Raw genomic sequence first — 21,223 nt, 5'->3', positions numbered from 1 at the left:
CCTTGGAAACGAACAGAGATCATTCTGTCATTTTTGAGATAGCATCCAAATACTGCATTTTGGACTCTTTTGTTGACCATGATGGCTACTCCATTTCTTCTAAGGGATTCCTGCCCACAATAGTAGACATAATGGTCATCTGAGTTAAATTCATCCATTCCAGTCCATTTTAGTTTGCTGATTCCTAGAATGTCGACATTCACTCTTGCCATCTCTTGTGTGACCTTTTTAAGCCTGAACAACATAGACCTATAATGGAATGTTATTCAGGCTTAAAAAGAAATTAAATTCTGGCACCGGCTTCAACATAGATGAACCTTGAAGACATTGTGCTACATGACACAAGCTAGTCACAAAATGACAAACATTGTGTGATTCCACTTATACACAGCACCTAAAGTAGTTAAATTTGGAGAGAGAAATAGAATGGTGATGGATGAGGGGAGGGAAGTTCTGAATAATGTGATACTTGATGTGAATAAACTGTGTACTTAAAAAGAGTTAAAATAGTAAATATTTTATTGTATATATTTTGCCACAATTTAAAAAATTAATGATCAAAAACCAAAAGTAATTTTACCAACACTGTGGAAATGTGAATAAACAACACGTCATTTTACATATGATACCTCCCGAAAGATCATTCCGAGTTCAGCTGAAAAGAGCACTAAAATGCTGAATGGGGCATTTTAGGAAGCTACACATGTGCAGCCTTAGAGAGCTCCTGGAGATGTGCTCCAGCCTGGAATCCATGGTGCAGACAAATTACGTCTCTGAGCTTAGTAGCCATTCCATTTCTAACAGCCACCCTGATTTCTTCCCAGGACCAGGGATTAGAAGTTGAATAAGAACCACAAACATTCAGAGTTGCTCTGTAGCACCAGATTTGCTGGTGCTAAGGCCACCTGTAACTTGCAAAAAAGGTGTCTTATTCCTGCACTTCAGCAGGATTCTAGATGCAAGGCTGGCGCTAGTGCTAAGTCACTGCAGTCATGTCCGACTCTTTGCAACCCTATGGACTGTAGCCCACCAGGCTCCTCTGTCCATGGGACTCTCCAGGCTAGAATACTGTAGTGAGCTGCCATTTCCTTCTCCAGGGGATCTTCCTGACTCAGGAATTGAACCCAGGTCTCCTTCATTGCAGGCAGATTCTTTAACATCTGAGCTACCAGGGATGCCCTAGATGCAAGGCTAGGCACAAGGAAATTTGTCTTTCCCACATTTCTTGAATTTCAGATTAAGTCTATGGCTTAACCTCTAAAATTCCTGACTTCATACAGGGACAGTTCTTTCAGGCATAATCAAGCCCGCAAATGAACACATTTGGGAGAAATTTATATTCACACAAGCATACGGGCCAGGTCAGATCAGATTTCCCAAAGGTGATGTTCCAAAGAGTTTGTTGGAAAGAAGAAAAACAGGTGGACTATGGCTCACCTGTACAGCGAAGAGTAATCTTTGACTGAACCATCACCTCGCACCTAACTTAAGGCTTTCACAGCACAGTTCTGGTGAATTCCATGCATATTTATGGGAACTAAGCATGATCTAGGAAGACAAACATCATTTTGGGGTAAATCTAAATATTTGTCTGCTAAATGCTGAACTGTGAAAGAGAATAGGGTTTCCCTGGTGGTTAAAAATCTACCTCTCCTGGAGGAGGAAATGGCAACGCACTTTCATATTCTTGCCTGGGAAAGTCCATGGACAGAGGAGCCTGGCGGGCTACAGTTCATGGGGTCACAGAGCACAACTTAGTGACTGAGCAAGCATGCACATACACAAGATGATGATGGAGGACAAGGAAGACCCCTGACTAGAGTGTATGGGCACTGCTGCCATTTCCACATCACCCAAGAGGAAACTTGCTCACGTGCAATAGCCAAACACAGAGAATGAGATGTCAGGGCCCTGGATTCACACAGCCCTGATATTAATAAGACTCTGTTCAGGGAAAGAAGAGAAGACACTTCACATTTTGCAAAGAAAATCATTCCTAAGAAATAGAAGCTCTAGATAAGTAGCAACCAGGTAAAAGGAGCAATAATTTTGATTTAAATTGTTTGGTTTTAGTTTTCAATAAGGATTTTATTTTTTAATAAAAATTATATATATTTAAGGTGGGCAACATGATGTTTTATTAAAAATACACATTGGGAAATTATTTCTGTAGTAAAACCAATTAACATATTCATCATCTCATGTAGTTATCATTATGTGTGTATGAAGTGAGATCACTTAAGATCTACTCTCTCAGCAACTTACAAGTATGCAATACAGTTAAGTAAGGATTTGAAAAAAAGCAAACAACCCAGAGCAACAAGATACCCAGGAACAAGTTCATACAGAGCCCTTTAGCTCCTGACAGAGTGAATCTGTGGCAATTTCTTTGTAAAGACACCTGAAATTCTTACTCCTTTTATATTAGCTAATACCAGTGTAAATTATGAAATAATTTTATGGCATTTCTCAATAGAAAATCACTGAATACACCAAACCAGGTCTTATTAAAACTGTTATAATGCATACTAAAGACAAAAAGGAAATATTGTATTATGAAAATAACTTGAAAGAACAGCAACAAATTCTCTCCAAAATTATTAAAGACAATGGAAAATTTCAAGTTTTATCCCAAATATCCAACTATTTTCTTTAATACCATTTTAAAAAAACATAACTATAGAATATAGTGAGTAAGTCTGTATTTGGTATGGATTTAATTTATATGTTTATTTAGGTAACACAATTTTACTGAATATGATTAGTGAAGTGAAAGTCACTCAGTCGTGTCTGACTCTTTGCGACCCCATGGACTATAGAGTCCATGAAATTTGCCAGGTCAGAATACTGGAGTTGGGTAACCTTTCCCTTCTCCAGGGGATCTTCCCAACACAGGGATCAAACCCAGGCCTCCTGCATTGCAGGCGGATTCTTTACCACCTAAGTCACGAGGGAAGGCCAAGAATACTTGTTGGGTAGCCTATCCCTTCTCCAGAGAATCTTCCCAACCCAGGAATCGAACTGGGGTCTCCTGCATTGCAAGTGGATTCTTTACCAACTGAGCTATCAGTTGAATATGATTAGATGGGCCATATAAAAATAAAATAATTCCATTTCTCAAACACATTCCATTCTCCTAGGTTTAATTTTATAGATCCAATCACTGAAGTTCATTTTCAAATATAACTTTGATATAAATGAAGGTTTTAATGAACAACAACAGAATTTCCATAAATACTAGTTTGAGATTTAGGGATGAAAACACCGAAAATCAATGTGATACTTTTGATACTTATTTTTTAGTTAGATTTTGTTACAAATGTAATAGATACTATGCAACAGCCTATGGCTAGATGTTGAAGGCAGCCTTGATCTGATCTCAATAGAAAACTTTCCATTATATATTGGTAAAGTTTGCTTAAACAACAACAAACTTGGCTAGATACAAATAGCAAGCTTCTCTGTTACTGTTTAGTCGGTTCCAACTCTTTGCAGCCCCATGGACTGTAGCCTGCTAGGCTCCATGGCATTCTCCAGGCAAGGATACTGGAGAGGTTTGCCATTTCCTTCTCCAGGGGCTCTTCAAGACCCAGGAATTGAACCAGTGTCTCCTGCATTGGCAGGCTGATTACCACTGAGCCATCTAAAAGCCCGAGCACACTGCTCTAGTAAGGTATAAATGATCCTAGTTACAAATTGTTTAATTTACAGAAAACTTTCCCAAAATGTCCTTGATACTTCAGGGGAGGTACACATTGTGTTACCCGGTGGCACTCACCTTGCGGTAGATCATATGGCACACGGCTACTCTCAGCCTCATCCCCACACGCTGCATGTGATAGAAGTACAAGCGGTGCAGAACGGCCCACATGAGCACGCAAGCGCTCAGCCCTGCCGCGTAGCCGTAGGCTTCGTGCAAAGCAGCAGAATCATTGGGATCATAGTTTTCAACATAACTAATCATTTTCCCCAAAAACATGGGCTGAATTACTCTGGTCCCTTCCTAAATGAAAAAAAAAAAAAACCCTTAATTAGAGATGCAAGCCATATCAAATTTTTTAACACAAGTTTTAATTTTATTATTAGTATGTTAAAAAGGCATTTTGACAAAATGCTACATCCATGGCTAATCAAAAAAAAAAAAAAAATCCAGATCTACTCTTTTCTATAAGATAAGCAGACAATAGTTTTAACCTTAGCCCAAATGCTTTAGTACACTGGGCTTAGTACACTCTGGAAGCTGTGTACTTTAGATATTGCAACCAGTACTTTAGAATGCATTTGGCAAAATACCAATTATACCTTAAGATGAATAAGAACAAAAGTAGCAGAGGGTAAGGAATTTGCTTCCATAAACAAGCCCTGCTGTCAGCCTGCCCCTGTCCCTTGTACTCTCAACATCCCAGCCCAACAGTAAGTCATGCATAGGAGACATGCTTTTACCATCTTCTGTTTAAGAATCTTTACAAACTGAGACACTGGCACAAACACACCCACTGTCTCCCACCCTGAACTGCACATGTCTATAGATGAAGAGCACAGAGCCCAGCCTCTGCCAGAGTATCACAAAGAAACCAGGCTGGGGAGGTTCCCAGGCCCCTGGCCCCAGCAGGCTCTGTATCATTATGTCTCTACCCACTAGAAGCTGGGATGTCCCCCAGAGTCAAAAATTAAACATGGCAGAAGTCAAGGTAAAAAAAAAAAAATGATGCTCCTGTGGTCTGCCATCAACCACACATTGAAGGTGCTGGTTTGGAAGAAATGTTACCAATCGTCTCTTCCCCAAAGCAAAAATTAAAATCCTATTCCAACGAGTTGGAGGAAATTGAGGCTTACCCCCTGAGTAAGACTTAAGGAAAACAATTTTCTTGCCCAAAACTAAAGGGAAAAAAAAAAAAAAAAAAGCACAACACTTGCTCACTTTGCCAGACGGCCACTCCAACACACAACCTAATTCTTCCCTTTTGAAGGTCCCCTTCTCCCCCATCAAGGAAAACCAAACACTCAATACAAATCCAGGTTACCAAAAGTAAACACCTCGGCCCTCAACATCATTTCCTCCACAGACCTCTCAAAAGACAAAAGACCAAAAGTATGGAAATCTTTCAAGAACTCGACTTTGGAACAAGATTTTCCTTTTAAGCAATCCCTCCTTACTAACACAGATGTGATAATCAACTGACAGGCTTGCTTTTGATAGCTCTCTTCTGCCTGAGTTGAGGAACCCACATGCAAGAGGAAGGGAAGGAGAATCCAAAACATCAAACATGAAACACAACTAACAGCATTTTCTGCTCAACTAGTGCCCAACGAGGATCTTTACAGAAAGCTGTTCCCATTCCTGAAATGGATGTGACATTAAACCCCAGGATTCCTGTCTTTCTCTGCACACACGCACCCACATGTTCACAGGCTGCACCAACTGCCTCACCTTCCACAAGGACACGAAAGGCTTTATCTACTACAGAGAAGAGATCACTGTTTAGCTGAAAATTATGAGTATGATGATCAGATCAGAGCAGGAGCATCAGTTCTCAAGAACACAAAAGTCACTGTCTGTCACATTTCCAGCAAGGCCCATCATTCACTCTTAGAGGTTCTAAGAGCCCCTCACACTGTACACTGTAAAACAGACTTTGTATAGACTTCACTGAAATAGAAATCTGGAGGCTCACACAGGGAGGCAAGAATGTCAGCCTAGGTATGGCCGAGGGCAGTCCATTGCTGCAGCCTACAAGCCTGGGACTTTCCACCAGAAGCCAGCACTAGCACCTGCCATCCTAAATGTCCCAAAACTTGTGATTTTCTTTGGGAATCATTGTTGCCTATTACTTAGCTCTTCATTTGAGCCTATATGGTTATAAATACAGGAGAAATAAGAGTAAAGTCACCAAAGAGAATACTGATAGATGCAACAAATTCACCAAGAAGGAGTACAAAATAAAGGCAGGTCATTACTGCCTTAGTATCTGGAATTTTCTGCTGAGAGTCAATATTTAATAACCCAGTTGAGCAAACAGCCTCATTAAGGAGTAATGCCATGATCTTCCCTGATGGCCAGTGGTTAAGAATCTTCCTACCAATGCAGGGAACACAGGTTCTATCCCTGGTCCAGGAAAATAGCATATGCCATGGAGCAACTAAACCTATGACCACAAATTATGCCAACAAGTCCTAGAGCCTGTGCTCCACAACTAGAGAAGCCACCACAATGAGAAGCCCAAGCACCATCACTAGAGAGTAGCCTCTGCTTGCCACAACTAGAGAAAGCCTGACTGCAGCAATGAAGACCTAGCACAGCCAAGGAAACAAAGACCACAAAAGGATGGTAATGAGAGGAAGGTGGTTTCTGAAAGGTTCCTGGTCCATCTGAAGGCAGCGTGATGCTGCTGCCGCTGTTAACACCCTAGCCATTTGCAGCCCACAGGGGACATGGTCACCTGGACTCTACCCTCATTTATGATCCCATCTGACTTACCTGCTGCAGGAAGTTCTTAGCATCCTATTTATTTATTGTGATTTCCCGGCCGGTGCTAGTGGTAAAGAACCTACCTGCTGATGCAGCAGACATAAGAGATGCAGGTTTGATCCCTGGATCAGGAAGATCCGCTGGAGAAGGGCATGGCAACCCACTCTAGTATTCTCACCTGGAGAATCCCATGGACAGAAGGAGCCTGGTAGGCTATAGTCCATAGGGTCACACAGAGTTGGACATGAATGAAGCGACTTAGAATTTACACAGGCCAAGTTCAGGGTGCATCTATCTAAGACCTTAAAGACAAAGCTCTCAAGACAAGCCTTTCTGAGCCTGGACAAGCTCATTGAGATGATCAGGCTCATAAATCAGAGCACTGAGATGGAAACTCAAGCTGTCCTTTATGCTTTCTGTGACCACGGGCATGCTATGTAAACTACTTGGACTCAGTGTCCTCTATTCTAAAGTGCAGACTATATGATGCCTAAAACTTTGTTGAGTGAGCCAAAGGAATAAAAGTGATATTACACATAAAGTGCTCATAGCAGTTCCCAATGCATAACTTTTTTTGAGTACTTACTATTGTTTGGATGTGTGTGCTCAGTCACTAAGTCATGTCCCACTCTTTGCAACCCCAAGGATTGTAGCCTGCCAGGTTCCTCTGTCTATGGGATTTCCCAGGCAGGAATACCCAGGAGTGGCCTGCCATTTCCTTCTCCATGGAGCTTCCTGACTCCAGGACCAAACCCATGTCTGCTGTATTGGGAGGTGGATTCTTTACCACTGAACCACCAGGGAAGCCCCACTTACTGAACTAATAGTACTTCTGTGGCCACCACCATGTCTACTGAGTTTGAGCTCTTGTTACTGCTAACAGTACTTCTAGTACTACTACTGAGAATGAGGCCCCCTATTCACCAGGTCCTAGACTCCCCACTTCTCTGCCATGACCGCCCAACAACCAGCCTCCTAAAAAAGGGTACAGGGCTCTACCAGTTGCACCTTATGCAGCCCCAGGCTTGGTCTTCCTGGATCCTCAGCAGGAAGTATTCCTGGGGCTGGACAACTTGGAAATCAACACTCCATCCTTCCCTTCACAAGACACTGAGGTATCTACATGGTCAGAGCCCTCTCAAAGGTGGCACTCTGACCCACATACCTGTCCCCACCCTCTGACACAATGGCCAACACACATTTGTTGTCAATGAGAGCTCCATCTCCCAGGACCATCCAGTCACCTGGGAGCTGGCAGATTCTCTCCAGTTGTGTGGGGTGGACTTCACCTGCCCAGCTGTCCACTGCCTGCAGTGCCTTTCAGCACAGCACAGCCTTTAAACAAGAGCCACACTGCCCACCTGTAAACCACCTAGCCCACCCACCTCACCCCAACATGATGGACTGACGACAGCTCACACCTTCTCCACCTAAAACACCCTTTCACAGCAACTGCATCTTCCATCTCTCCTGTTCTCATACACTCACAGCCCGCCCATGTCCCTAAGTCAGCACTAAGGGACCACAGAGAGCATGAGCCACCCAGAGGGGTCTGCAGCAGACCTCCAGCATGCTCAGTCATAACAGGGGGGCTGCCGGCACTGTGTCCCCAGGTGACAGCACTGTGTCACTGGGGGATTTTGACCCAGGACTTCCAGGGTCATGGAGGTCAATGACCTCACAGCTTTCTGCCTTTGGTTTGCCCTCCACATCCCCTCCTCCACCCTCTGCCAATGCCAGGATACCAAAACTGCTCCTTCAGCCATCAAACTAGCCCCACAGTCAGGACAGAAACCAGCATGGTTGGTGCCTGGATTCTCCATGATTCGTGGTGAAGCTGGAACTCCTCCCCAAGGGGTCTCTGGCCTGGGTGACCTGGCCCATGGGAAGGGGCAGCCCAGGGAAATGTGTGCATTTGGGAGCTCTGGCAGATCCAGCCCAGACACAGGGCCCCAGGTTCTGTTCCACAGGAAGTGGATGATCCCTTTTTAGGAAACCATTTATCAGATGTGACTTGGGCAAGTTAACAATTACTTGCTGAGGGTCTGTAAAATGTCTTATGTTACTGGGGCTCAGGTCCAAGTTTACTTCCTCCAAACCAGGAGGCACATATTCCTTGAGGTTGTAGGATCTTCTTTTGGTCAAGGATCACTTTTAGCATTTATAGCATTCCCTGAGTGCTAACAAGATCCTAATAAGGTATAAAATGTCTTTTCTTTTCCATGCAATCCATCCATGACACTATGTTTTAAGGGTTAAAAGGAAAATATTCGATTGGCCAAAAAGTTCATTTGGGTTTTTCCATAAGACGTTATGGTGGTTCAATGGTTCAGAATCCATGTGCTAATGCAGGGCATATGGGTTCAATCCTTGGCCTAGGAGGACCCCACATGCTGTGGGGCAACTAACCCCGTGTGCCACAACTACTGAGCCTGTGCTCTAGAGCCCCCAGGCCACAACTACTGAAGCCCGTGTGCCCTAGAGCCCGTGCTCTGCAACAAGAGAAGCCACTGCAATGAAAAGCCTGCACACCGCAACTACAGAGTAGCCCCCATTCGCTGCAACTAGAGAAATTCCACGCACAACAATGAAGACTCATAGCCTAAATAAATAAATAAATATTTTTTTCAAAAGATACAACCACTGAGCTACATCATGTTTCCTAGACGAAATTTAGCCTCAAACCTTAAACCACTGACTTCTCTCCACACTTGTCCATCTCAGTACCGACCCGCATATGGTGAAAAGCAATGTACCATATGTAAAAGCTTTTACCTCAAGAAACATAAAAAATCCCAAAACTACATAGGAGGTCCAGTAACACTTTATGATTGCTTTTGTTAAAGAAGGCTCCCGTGCATCTCTCTTGGCTCTCTCAACTTCTCGATCCCAGTACCTGCGATGAGAAACAAAGCACAATGAAGAACAGCATGTCCACCAAAGGGAAAATGGGGGATGGGAGAGAGACCAGCCGGCACTACAGGGCTGTCTGCGGCTGCTGCATAGATGCTGGCTAACTGCTCACAGGTCTCCTGAAAGATGAGTGGTGCAGACTCTGAAGCACCAGAGAAACAGGCCTTGAGGGGAAAAATCCCAGATTCTGGAAACAAGTTCCTGCCAAGCTTTGCTGGACTCACAGTTCATGAGCAGCTCAGGAGGGCAGACACCCTCCTCCAGGGGCCCCACCTCCAGGGACAGAGCTCAGCCTCCAGGGCTGTGGCTGCAGGCTCCCTCCACATCCACAGATGCACAGAGAACATGGACTCCCCCAGCCTCCAAAGTGGGCTAAGCCTGGGGTCAGCCTGAGGGGATGAGTGTGTAGTGTCAGGAGAGGAGGCTCAGAAGAACCCAGAGGAAGGCAAAGCCTCCCCCACATGTACCTTTAGCCCCATGTGGAAATTCTCACTCTCCCTTCCCTTCTCCCTGCTGCCTGTGCTCACCCTTGCAGCTCTTCTCCAAGGCGCTGGGAGCGATCTTCCAGAAGCACCGGGTACATGTCATCTTGTTCTAACTTCCGTTTGTGACCAATTTTAAACAAAGGGTTTAGCCACCTGTTAAAAATTGAAAGGAGAGTCACATATATCCAAATTACACATCTCTGTCTAATTAGATCCTATATTCATGGGCATCAGAAAAAATACATTTTAAATACATAGAGATATAGGGGAAAAATTAGATATGTGTTTACACACACACACACATATATATATATATATATATATGTACACATGCTAATTCCACACACTGAGAGGCCCTAAAATGTGTAATATACTGGTAGCAAAGAACATTCCAGCCCTCAGATCTTGAGGTTTTGTTTTATTTTTATTTTTAACGTACATGGTTACAATTTTTTCTCTTGTGGTAAGAACTTTTAAGATCTACTTTCTTAGCAGCTTTCAAACATGCAATACAATATGGTTAACTATTATATAATCACCATACTGGACATTAGAGCCCTATAACGTATTTATTTTATAACTGGAAGTTTCTGCCTTTTAGCCTCCTTCACCTAGATCTTGACTTTTTAATATCCTTTTTCCCTAAAAGGAACGAAGTTTCCTTGAAGAAATGACTGGTTCTATGGATGGGGCAGTGTGTGTCAACACCTGATAATTATTTTTATTTTACTGTGAATGCCTGACATTAAGTTTTAGAGACATCCACTTTATAGACATCCATCTCCAATGAACACGCACCAGATACACAACTAGATAAAGAGCCAGGCCACCCCACCCATGAAGTTCCCGCTTTTAGAAAGCTCTGGTTGACCTGATAACAGGCCATCTCACTGACAGCTTCCTTCTTCCTTCTCATACTTTAATTGCCACTCTTATTTTTTTTTTAATTCACCAATAAAAAGTGAACCTGTGACATCCTAGACACCCGATACTCCAACCCCATAAAAGGCAGAACCCCAAGTCCAGGCTTGCTCATGAGCTCTCTCTCTCTACCCAGGACCTCACTGTGTCACTCAGGTACCCTCCAGGACTTGTGAGTGATGCATCTTGTCATTCCAAAGTTCCCTGATGGTTGTTGCTGAGACACCACAAGACCTGGTCCAGTCACAACACTGGCTCCAGAAAGGGAATGTCTGTAGGGGCTGCTTAACTAGTACTGGCCCAGGTAAGCACAGTCCCAAGCATTCCCAGCAACAGCATCACTATATACAGGCTGAGACCAATAGACAGAGAAAGTCCAAGATGCGCCTGGGACATCTTGGGCCATAAAATAAGGAAACACTCAAGGAATCATGAGGATGTGTAGGAAGGACAGCAAAGCCAGCTTGAATGGCTCTCACTAGTCAAACCTGGGATACTTTGAGAATCAAAATAAATAAAGGACAATGAATTATAACCCTTTAACTAATGAAGGAACCCATGAATACTTGCTGTTATATAAACAGGAGACAATAAATGTAGGCAAACCAAAGGAACAATAAAGTCAGAAAATAATCAATAGAAGTTAAATCTAGTGCATGAAAATTTGATGTAGAATATAATATTTATATAACGGCAACTTATGTGCAAATTACATAATTTAAATGGAAAAAACAGTAACTGTACAGAGGATCCCCTGAAAAAAGACCCTATTCAAATCCATTTATGCATTATTTAAATGATAATAGCTAATATGCAGAAATAGTCCAAATATGAGCATCATTTTATTGATCTTGCCAGGGTAAGCAAATTTTCAAAGCCAGACTAATAACCCATGGAAGAGAGATCACATTTCTTTTATTCCACTTTTCCTAGGACAGCATGGATACAGAGGAGATGCTCAAGAATTGTTTATTGAATGTATGAATGTCCATGAATCAATAAAGAAGCAATAAGAGAGACCGGACTTCAGATTTTGCTAATCCTGGTACCTTGGCACCACCAAAGCAGCCCAGTCCAGGAGTCAGAAGGCTGAACTTTAGATATAGCAGTGTACTGAGGACCCAGGGCCTCAACTGTCCTCCTCCCATTTCCTTCTCCACTCCAGTTTAGCATCTCCATGACTTTTAATATCTCTATCTATCAATTTCCTTTCAAAGCACAAGTATAAATCTGTGAGCTTTACCATAAGCCAATGTGAAACATGGTAGGTCATTTATCCTACAGTCATTCCTCACAGAAAACACACAGGAAATTAGCACTGGGACTTACCCAGATGATGACACCCTGCCCCAAAAGGCTCTCTTTAAAATTCCTCTTGCACATAATTTTAAAATTCTTTAAAATTTAAAAGGCTCAAAATCAGTAATCCTTCAGTTCAGTTTAGCTGCTCAGTCGTGTCTGACTCTTTTTTTTGTTTTTTGTTTTTAATTTATTTATTTTAATTAGAGGTTAATTACAATATTGTATTAGTTTTGCCATACATCAACATGAATCCACCACCCCATGAATCGCAGCATGCCAGGTCTCCCTGTCCATCACCAATTTCTGGAATTCACTCAGACTCACGTCCATCGAGTCAGTGATGCCATCCAGCCATCTCATCCTCTGTCATCCCCTTCTCCTCCTGCCCCCAATCCCTCCCAGCATCAGAGTCTTTTCCAATGAGTCAACTCTTCGCATGAGGTGGCCAAAGTACTGGAGTTTCAGCTTTAGCATCATTCCTTCCTAAGAAATCCCAGGGCTGATCTCCTTCAGAAAGGACTGGTTGGATCTCCTTGCAGTCCAAGGGACTCTCAAGAGTTTCTTGCCTTGAGAACCCCATGAACAGTATGAAAAGGCAAAATTATAGGATACTGAAAGAGGAACTCCCCAGGTCGGTAGGTGCCCAATGCTACTGGAGATCAGTGGAGAAATAACTCCAGAAAGAATGAAGGGATGGAGCCAAAGCAAAAACAATACCCAGTTGTGGATGTGACTGGTGATAGAAGCAAGGTCTGATGCTGTAAAGAGCAATATTGCATAGGAATCTGGAATGTCAGGTCCATGAATCAAGGCAAATTGGAAGTGGTCAAACAGGAGATGGCAAGAGTGAATGTCGACATTCTAGGAATCGGCAAACTAAAATGGACTGGAATGGGTGAATTTAACTCCGATGACCATTATATCTACTACTGAGGGCAAGAATCCCTTAGAAGAAATGGAGTAACCATCATGCTCAACAAAAGAGTCCGGAATGCAGTACTTGGATGCAATCTCAGAAACGACAAATGATCTCTGTTCGTTTCCATAGCAAACCATTCAATATCACAGTAATCCAAGTCTATGCCCCAACCAGTAATGCTGAAGAAGCTGAAGTTGAATGGTTCTATGAAGACATATCAGACCTTTTAGAACTAACACCCCAAATAGATGTCCTTTTCATTATAGGGGACTGGAATACAAAAGAAGGAAGTCAAGAAACACCTAGAGTAACAGGCAAATTTGGCCTTGGAATATGGAATGAAGCAGGGCAAAGACTAATAGAGTTTTGCCAAGAAAAGGCACTGGTCATAGCAAACACCCTCTTCCAACGACACAAGAGAAGGCTCTACACATGGACATCACCAGATGGTCAACACCAAAATCAGATTGATTATATTCTTTGCAGCCAAAGATAGAGAAGCTCTATACAGTAATCCTTAGGGAAATACAAATCAAAACTCTGAGACATCATGCATGCTCAGTCACTAAGTCACTTCTGACTCTTTTTGACCTCATGGACTTTAGGTACCCCACCAGACTCTGTCCATGGTATTTCCCAGGCAAGGATACTGGAGTGTTTTTGCCATTTCCTTCTCCAGGGGAACTGCCCAACCCAGGGATTGGCCCCTCCATCTCCTGTATTGGCAGGAGGGTTCTTTACAAACACTGAACCATCTGGGAAGCCCCACTGAGACATCACCACACACATATTAGGAGGGCTACTATGAAAATAAATAAGAGAAAATAAGTGTTGGCAAGGATTTGGAGAACCTGGAACCCTTGTATACTGACAGTGGGATTGTAAAGTGGTGTATCACAAAGGACAAATATTTTATGCATTTACATGAAGTCCTCAGAGCAGTCAAATTCTGAGAGAAACAAAGCAGCCCTGTGGTAGCTAGGGGCTGGGAGCCAGGGAAGTGGGGAGTTAGTGTTTTAATAGCACACCAGGCTTCCCTGGTGGCTCAGAGGATAAAGTGTCTGCCTGCAAAGCAGGAGACTAGGGTTTGATCCCTGGGTGGGAAAATCCCCTGGAGAAGGAAATGGAAACCCACTCCAGTATTCTTGCCTGGAGAATCCCATGGACAGAGGAGCCTGGCGGGCTACAGTCCACAGGGTCGCAAAGAGTCGGACACGACTGAGCGACCACACACACACACACACACACACACACACACACAGGATGAAAAGAGTTCTGGAAATTGGTTGTACAGTAATGTGAAGAGAGTTAACAATACTGATCCATTTGATTAAAAATCATCCAGACGGTAAATTTATGTTGTGTACATTTCCCACAGTTTTAAAAAATTTAATGAGAAACAAAAATGGCAACTGATGTGCCTCATTTGGAAATGTTCCTGTGTTAGAGTCTAGACTTTGCCACTTCCTGGGTATATGACCGTGAACTAGCCACATAACCTATTAGTATTGGCCTCTCGAAAGTGGGGTGAACACCTGAAGAGAACACCTCCCTGGGATGCTGAGAGGGTCAGTGATACTCTGAACAGGACAAAATCCCACCAGACAAAGAGCAGCTGTCACTACAACAGTGCTCTTGAGTAATCCCATGTGGATCCCAATAGAAAGCCTCTTATAACTTTGATAGATGAGGTTACAACAATAGCAGCACTCAACAGGAAGAAATATTCCTTTTCTTTTCTGGCAAGGATTCATCCAGTGAAAAGCCATGGACTCTTTGATGAACAGCCCTCTCAACTTCCTTTTCCCTTTATAAAAGTGCTCTACATCTCTTGCCCTTTGGGGACTTGCACATGGGGTCACTCTGGTTGCAAAGCTTGAACTGCAATTCTCTGCTGATCCCGAATAAACTCATCTTTGCTGGAGAAATATCTGACAGTCTATTTGTTTCAGGTCAACAGAAAGAAGGGAGTATACATGATCAGGAGACCCATGGAAGACTCAGAAAGGCAAATTATCCACTTGACACACCTGAAAAGACATAGCCTGGTACCTCTTCAAGCTGAGGAGATGCAGGACTAGAAAGAGCCCCACAGTCAAGAATAAAATAAACTACAGGAGATAAATTTAAATTTGTTAGGCAGTTTATTTTGCCAAATGATATAGAAGTAAATCTGAATGCACCTTTGATATGTTCTACATCTTGGTTGAGGCCATAGCTATTGTATAAAATTACAAAAATTCATTAAACTGAACATTTACAGGGAACAGATTAAGGCCAAAGAGCCCTGTAGAGCTCACCCAGCCTCCATCTACAACATGTGGATCTCTCACTGTTAATGAACAACAACTGGTATTCTGAAAATGCTGCAAAGAATCCTAGTTTGAAATTAAACATTTCTATGCTTTTACAACTGATAGTTACTAAGGGCCTTACAGGACAAACCTCCCTAAACTATCTCAGCCCTCAGCCAGTTCACATCCTCCTCATGTCATCAGCTTCTTTGACAAGAGTCTCTAGACAGTCTGTCTTAAGACCAGTGGCAGTTTCCACATCCACACTCCCTTTGCAAGGGGACAGTTCATGGACTGAAACGTGGCCAGTGTCAGGGGAGCGAGGATGTAACCACTCCCTGATGGCCAAGTGCATCTAATCCAAGGCCCTGCCCCATCCTCATCCCCGGGGACAGGTCCTGCACTCACCCCCTAACCTGCTGGCCTCTGGGAAGAGGGGGGAGAGAAATGCAGAGCTCACCCTAGAGCCTGCAGTGAGGAGAGCAGGGACATCGCCAGGGAGAGTCTCAGCAGACTGGACACGGTTCATAAACTACATCACTTATTCACATTAATGGGGATGAGGAGAAATGAGCTCTTTCAGGGGGGAAAAACAGGTGCCTATCATATCAAATACTAAAAATAATTCTGTGAGCTATGCTTAGTCGCTCAGTCATGTCCAACTCTTTGTGGCCCCATGGACTGTAGCCCACCAGGCTCCTCTGTCCATGGGGATTTTCCAGGCAAGAATACTAGAGTAGATTGCCATGTCCTCCTCCAGGGGATCTTCCCAACCCAAGGATCGAACCCAGGTCTCCTACATTGCAGGCAAATTCTTTACCATCTGAACCACCAGGGAAGCCCAAAAATATTCTAGCTGCCTTTAATGTTAGAATTGAAACAGAAAAGAGCTAAAATAAAATGCTTACAGAGATTTAAATGATGCTAGGATTTTTAAAAGACATATTACAAAAGCAACAGTAGAAACCAAAAAGAAAAGCTCAATATAATAAATGACATATAAATTAAAACCTCTAAACTGAATTAAAGTACAAGTGAAAATCTGAAAAAGTATTATATGCACTATTACAGGTTATTTCAAAAATATAAATGCCTCTTAGGAAAAAAATCCATTAATAGAAAATTCAAAGAAAGACAAATAAATGGTCAAGACATACATTTCTCTTTACAAATCAAATAGATTCAAATTAAAACTGTTTGAATTATTTTTAAATTTAGACCTAGAAAAAAAATGTAATTTAGGTACTCAAAGTTGGCAATGAAGTAAGCACAGTAGGGCTGTTAAGAGGGGAATTGGTCCAAATCTTATGAAAAAAAGCCTTTCACCAATTATTCTACTTCTGGAAATATAGAAAAAAAGATCCATCAAAATATATGGTCATGGATATGCATCACATCCTTGTTAGCAATAAACTGTGTTAACAAAAATGAAAGACTGCATACATTTCAATTAAATACCACAGTTGACAGAAACAGACTCACAGACTTAGAGAAGAAACATGGTTGCCAGGGAGAGTGATGGGGGCAAGGGATAGTTAGAGAGTTCGGGAGAGACATGTACACACTGCTGTATTTAAGATGGCTAACCAACAAAGACCTACTGTATAGCAGAGGAAACTCTGCTCAGTGTTATATGGCAGCATGGATAGGAGGGGGTTTGAGGGAGAGTGGATACATGTATATGTATGGCTGAGTCCATCTGATGTCCACCTGAAACTATCACAGAATTGGATATAGCTCAATAGAAAATAAAAAGTTTAATTCAGAGAATAAATTTTAAAAGTACCACATTTTGAATACTATTTAATGCTACAAATAAATGTTAACCATTGAAAATTAAGAAGGAATCAGGATTCAAAGACATTTAATTTTATAGAAACAGTGTACATAACTAATAGAACACTGTAATGCAATAATACTCCAGTAAAATTTAATTTTAAAAACCACAAGCTATAATTTCTATTAAAAAATAAAAGGAGAACTGTGCGTGTGCATGAAGATTTCTAGGAGAAGGATGGAGAAACAACCAAAATACCACCAAGTGTACTTAGCTAATAGAAATTAATTTTTATTCCTTTCTTCTTCTTCTATAGTTTTAAATTACTTACATAAATAGAAAAATTTATATTCTTTTCTAAAATTCACAACAACTACCATTAGCTATAATGCATGACTTCTTTTAGACCCTAAATCCAATGTGTGCTGTGAAAACACTAAAACCCCAGTGAGGTAATTTGTATAAAGTCAGTAAGCTAGTTACTGGCATTAGTTACAAGTTTAGAAAGCAGGTGAAATGTATGATGTGAGAGTTGGACCATAAAGAAAGCCAGGCGCCAAAGAATTGATGCTTTTGAACCGTGGGAAAAGAGATCAAACCAGTCCATCCTAAAGGAAATCAGTCCTGAATATTCATTGGAAGAACTGATGCTGAAGCTGAAACTCCAAAACTTTGGCCAACTGATGAGAAGAACTGACTCATTGGAAAAGACCCTGATGCTGGGAAAGACTGAAGGCAGGAGAAGAAGGGGACAGCAGAGGATAAGATGGTTGGGTGGTATCACTGACTCAATGGACATGAGTTTGAGCAAGCTCTGGGAGTTGGTGATGGACAGGGAAGCCTGGCGTGCTGCAGTCCATGGGGTCACAAAAAGTTGGACACGACTAAGTGCCTGAACTGAACTGAAATGTGAGAAAAGGAAACACCCAATGAGAAGATGAAAACTCAGTTCTTCTTTCCAAGGTGGACCTTGTCTCTGGGCAGCACTTCCTGCCTAGGCTCATTCCAACTTTCCCCGTGACAGCAAGTGGGGGACACAAGGAAATCACGAAGGTAGCTCAGACTTTACATACAGGACGGTGATCATGGTCAATGTCTCACTTCGCAAAGTCTGGGCCCATTTTTAAAAGTTAACATTGAAGTAACATTACCAATGGGAGGATTAAAACAGAAGCCAGCCTCCACCTTCCATCAGAATCACCTGGAGCTTGTTTAACCCCCATTGCCAGGGTTTCTAACTTTCCAGAATTGGTCTAGAAGGCGTGCAGGGGGAATTTGATTTCTAACAAGCTCCCAGGTAAGGAGGATGCTACAGGTCTGAGAGGCATATTTTGAGAACAGTCACCCTAAAGCTTGATTTATAGAGATGTTTCATATGCATCATCTCCAGCAGCAAGAACTTTAAGAATTTCCCTTGAGAGACTCCTGCTAACAAGACCAAAGGTGTCTTTAGAATTGAATTCTCTCTGCATTTAAAAACAAGGATCCCAATAGAAGCAGCTCAGTGTAGCAGTTACATACAGGGTGAAAAAGACTTCGGGAACCAGACTGCTTGGTTTGGGGTCCAAGTCTTTCACCACTAGCTGTGTGATGGTAGGCAACTTACTCAACCTTCCAGAGTTTGAGGGAGAAAGGATACATGCATATGTATGACTGAGTCCCTTTGCTGTTCACCTAAAACTATCACAACATTGTTAATTGGCTACACTTCAAGGTAAAATAAAAAGTTTTAAAAAAGTACTCAACCTCTCTGCTTCAGTGCCTTCAGGTGTGAAATAAGAGGTACCAGCTCCTTCTGCTTCAACAGGAAAACTGGAAATGGGTGTCTACCCAAATTAATGAGAAGTCCTAACCTTTCCACTTCCAGGCACAGGCACTTTGAAAATCAACAAACAGAACATGCCTGGAGAGTTTCTGGCTCTGCCTAAAGTTAACGAGATGTTTGCTTGCTTCATTATTATTTGCGGTAACCATACCATATTCCTTCTTCAAGGCCTCTCTTTGCTTGCTTCTGCTGCTTAGTCACTTCTGTGTGATCCCATGGGCTGTAGCCCACCAGGCTCCTCGTCCATGGAATTCTCTAAGCAAGAGTATTGGAGTGGGTTGCCATGCCCTCTTCCAAGGGATCTTCTCGACCCAGGGATCGAACCCAGGTATGCTGCATTTCAGGCAGATTCTTTAACACTGAGCCACCAGGGAAGGCCCCCTCTTTCCTTAAAGACCACCAAATGGCCAAGAGATGTAGCTGCACACACTAAATACACCACAATCAAAAAAATCATAAGAGCTTCCATCCCATGGGGATCCCCAAGGATCTCCCATATAAAAAAAGGAAATATCAGAATATACGGGAAAGATGAATGGCTTAGGGTCCAGGAACAAAAGATCTAATAATCCAAGTATGATTAAAGTCCAACTAGTTAGTAGTTTCAGTTACTACACAGAAAACTTTAGTTAAGAGCTTTCCCTCTCTGAGCTGTTTTTCATCTGTGTGTTTCCTCCCAGGTCAGGGATCCTTTAGTGATTTCAAACCCATAGGACATGTGGGCAGGATCACCTACCTCAAGACCATGCACTGCTTCTCTAAAGGCTAGATATTTGGATAAGACCCCACAGGTTCTTCAGGGACCCCATCCCCAGAGTGGTCCTCCTCAAAGGTGGAAGAGGAAATATTCACAGTAAGGAAAGGGGATGGTCAAATACATAACTCCAATCAAGGCTTTGTGTCCCAGGCAAAAACAAAACATAGTCAAGAATAGTAACCCCATTCATTACATAAAAACAGTGTTTTTACACACATAAAATTTGTTACAACTAGGACCAGGACATACAGCGAGAGAGAGACACACAGAGGAAGAGGGAGACATGGTCATAAACCCACAGAGGGAGCCTGGTACAGTTGGAACTCAGCTGTCACCTAAAGAATATGGAAAAAGGTGGGGACATTTTTGGAAGATGACAAGGATCCAGGGCATTAATTAGATAAATGAAGCTGTTCATAACCTGTTTTCTTAAGGGGGAAACAAGGCTGCCAATCTAGGTCAGAATTGAGAATTCCTGAGCAGTACTGGGGAAGACCACTAAGGATGGAGAGAGAGAGAGAGAATGAGAGAGAGAGTGATGTTGAGATGAGGAGGGCACTCCTCGCTGGGCAGCCTAGATTCTCAGCCTCCCTGCCTCCTGATCCTGCCGCTGCCCCTCCTGCTCACAGGCACAGGAGGTTGGCAGGCGGTGAGCTGGAAGGCAGGGAGACCCTGTACCGGGCCACCAGGTCACTCCCGCAGATCCTGCCGCCCCTCCCCACAACCACTGAAGCACTGTCCAGGAAGCAGGCAAGGACCTCCCGCGGCCAGCGTGAAGTGACCCCACCAGTACAAGCAACCAGCGGAAAACCGAAGCGCTCCCTGGGCCTGACCCCGGACCGTGTCAGCCCCTGAAAGGCGCAGGCGGCGTCAGACACTGGCCCTGAGGCAGCGCGGGTGTCAGCCCAGGCGGGCTCTCACCAGGAGAAGAGCCGGGAGCAGAAATTCGCATCCTGCAGCGGGTTGGGCTTCCGCATCTTGCCGGCGGGGGCGGGCGCGGGCCGGGGTCGCGCTGCTCTGGCGGCGGCGCTGCTCCTGGAGGCGCTTGCGGGGAGGCTGGAGGCTCAGTCCCACCGCGGTCCCCTCTTAGGGAGACAGAACCACCTGCTTCAGGGAGTGGAGCACTGGTGCTCTGCCAGGCCCTGACCTCCCTTGGCCTCCCGCTCCGCACCTCTGATCGTGAGGCCTGGAGCGGTGGGGGCCCCAGGACCAAGGGATGGCCAGGCAGACCCTGTCAGGGGCTACACGCAGGTGTGAGATGAGGCTGCAGGCTCAGTTGATGGAACCAGTTAGGGGAACTGCGTACACAAGGTGCCTAACAGAGGCGACTACGTTTGGGCACCGGGCTGCAAATGCTACCAAAGGGCGCGCCCTGAGCCCAGGCCCCCACCCAGAAGACGGAGAAGGAGGGGCAGGCTACATGAAAACCGCCCCTTAGCTGTGGTGAAGACCAGGAGAAAGCTGGCAGAAGGAGATAGCAGCCCGCTCTCTGGGCATGCTGCCCTCATCAGGACCAAACAAGGACGCTGTGGGAGGGTCTCCTATTGTAATGGAGCTGGAC

General features: G+C 43.6%; 1 protein-coding gene across 1 annotated transcript in view; it reads right to left on the bottom strand.

Moving 5' to 3' along the window:
* Positions 1-21,021, bottom strand: part of LOC113888461 (multidrug resistance-associated protein 4-like) — a 162,961-nt gene extending 141,940 nt beyond the window's left edge. Inside the window, 4 exon segments of the mRNA XM_027535587.1 lie at positions 3,779-4,003; positions 9,245-9,365; positions 9,910-10,020; positions 20,584-21,021. Coding sequence (XP_027391388.1) covers positions 3,779-4,003; positions 9,245-9,365; positions 9,910-10,020; positions 20,584-20,639 — 513 coding nt within the window. The 5' untranslated portion in view covers positions 20,640-21,021.
* Between the last annotated feature and the right edge of the window lie 202 nt (positions 21,022-21,223).

Source organism: Bos indicus x Bos taurus, unplaced genomic scaffold, assembly GCF_003369695.1.
Source record: "Bos indicus x Bos taurus breed Angus x Brahman F1 hybrid unplaced genomic scaffold, Bos_hybrid_MaternalHap_v2.0 SuperScaffold_100147, whole genome shotgun sequence".
NCBI classification, from domain to species: Eukaryota; Metazoa; Chordata; class Mammalia; order Artiodactyla; family Bovidae; genus Bos; species Bos indicus x Bos taurus.
This window is presented reverse-complemented; position numbering and strand designations above follow the sequence as displayed.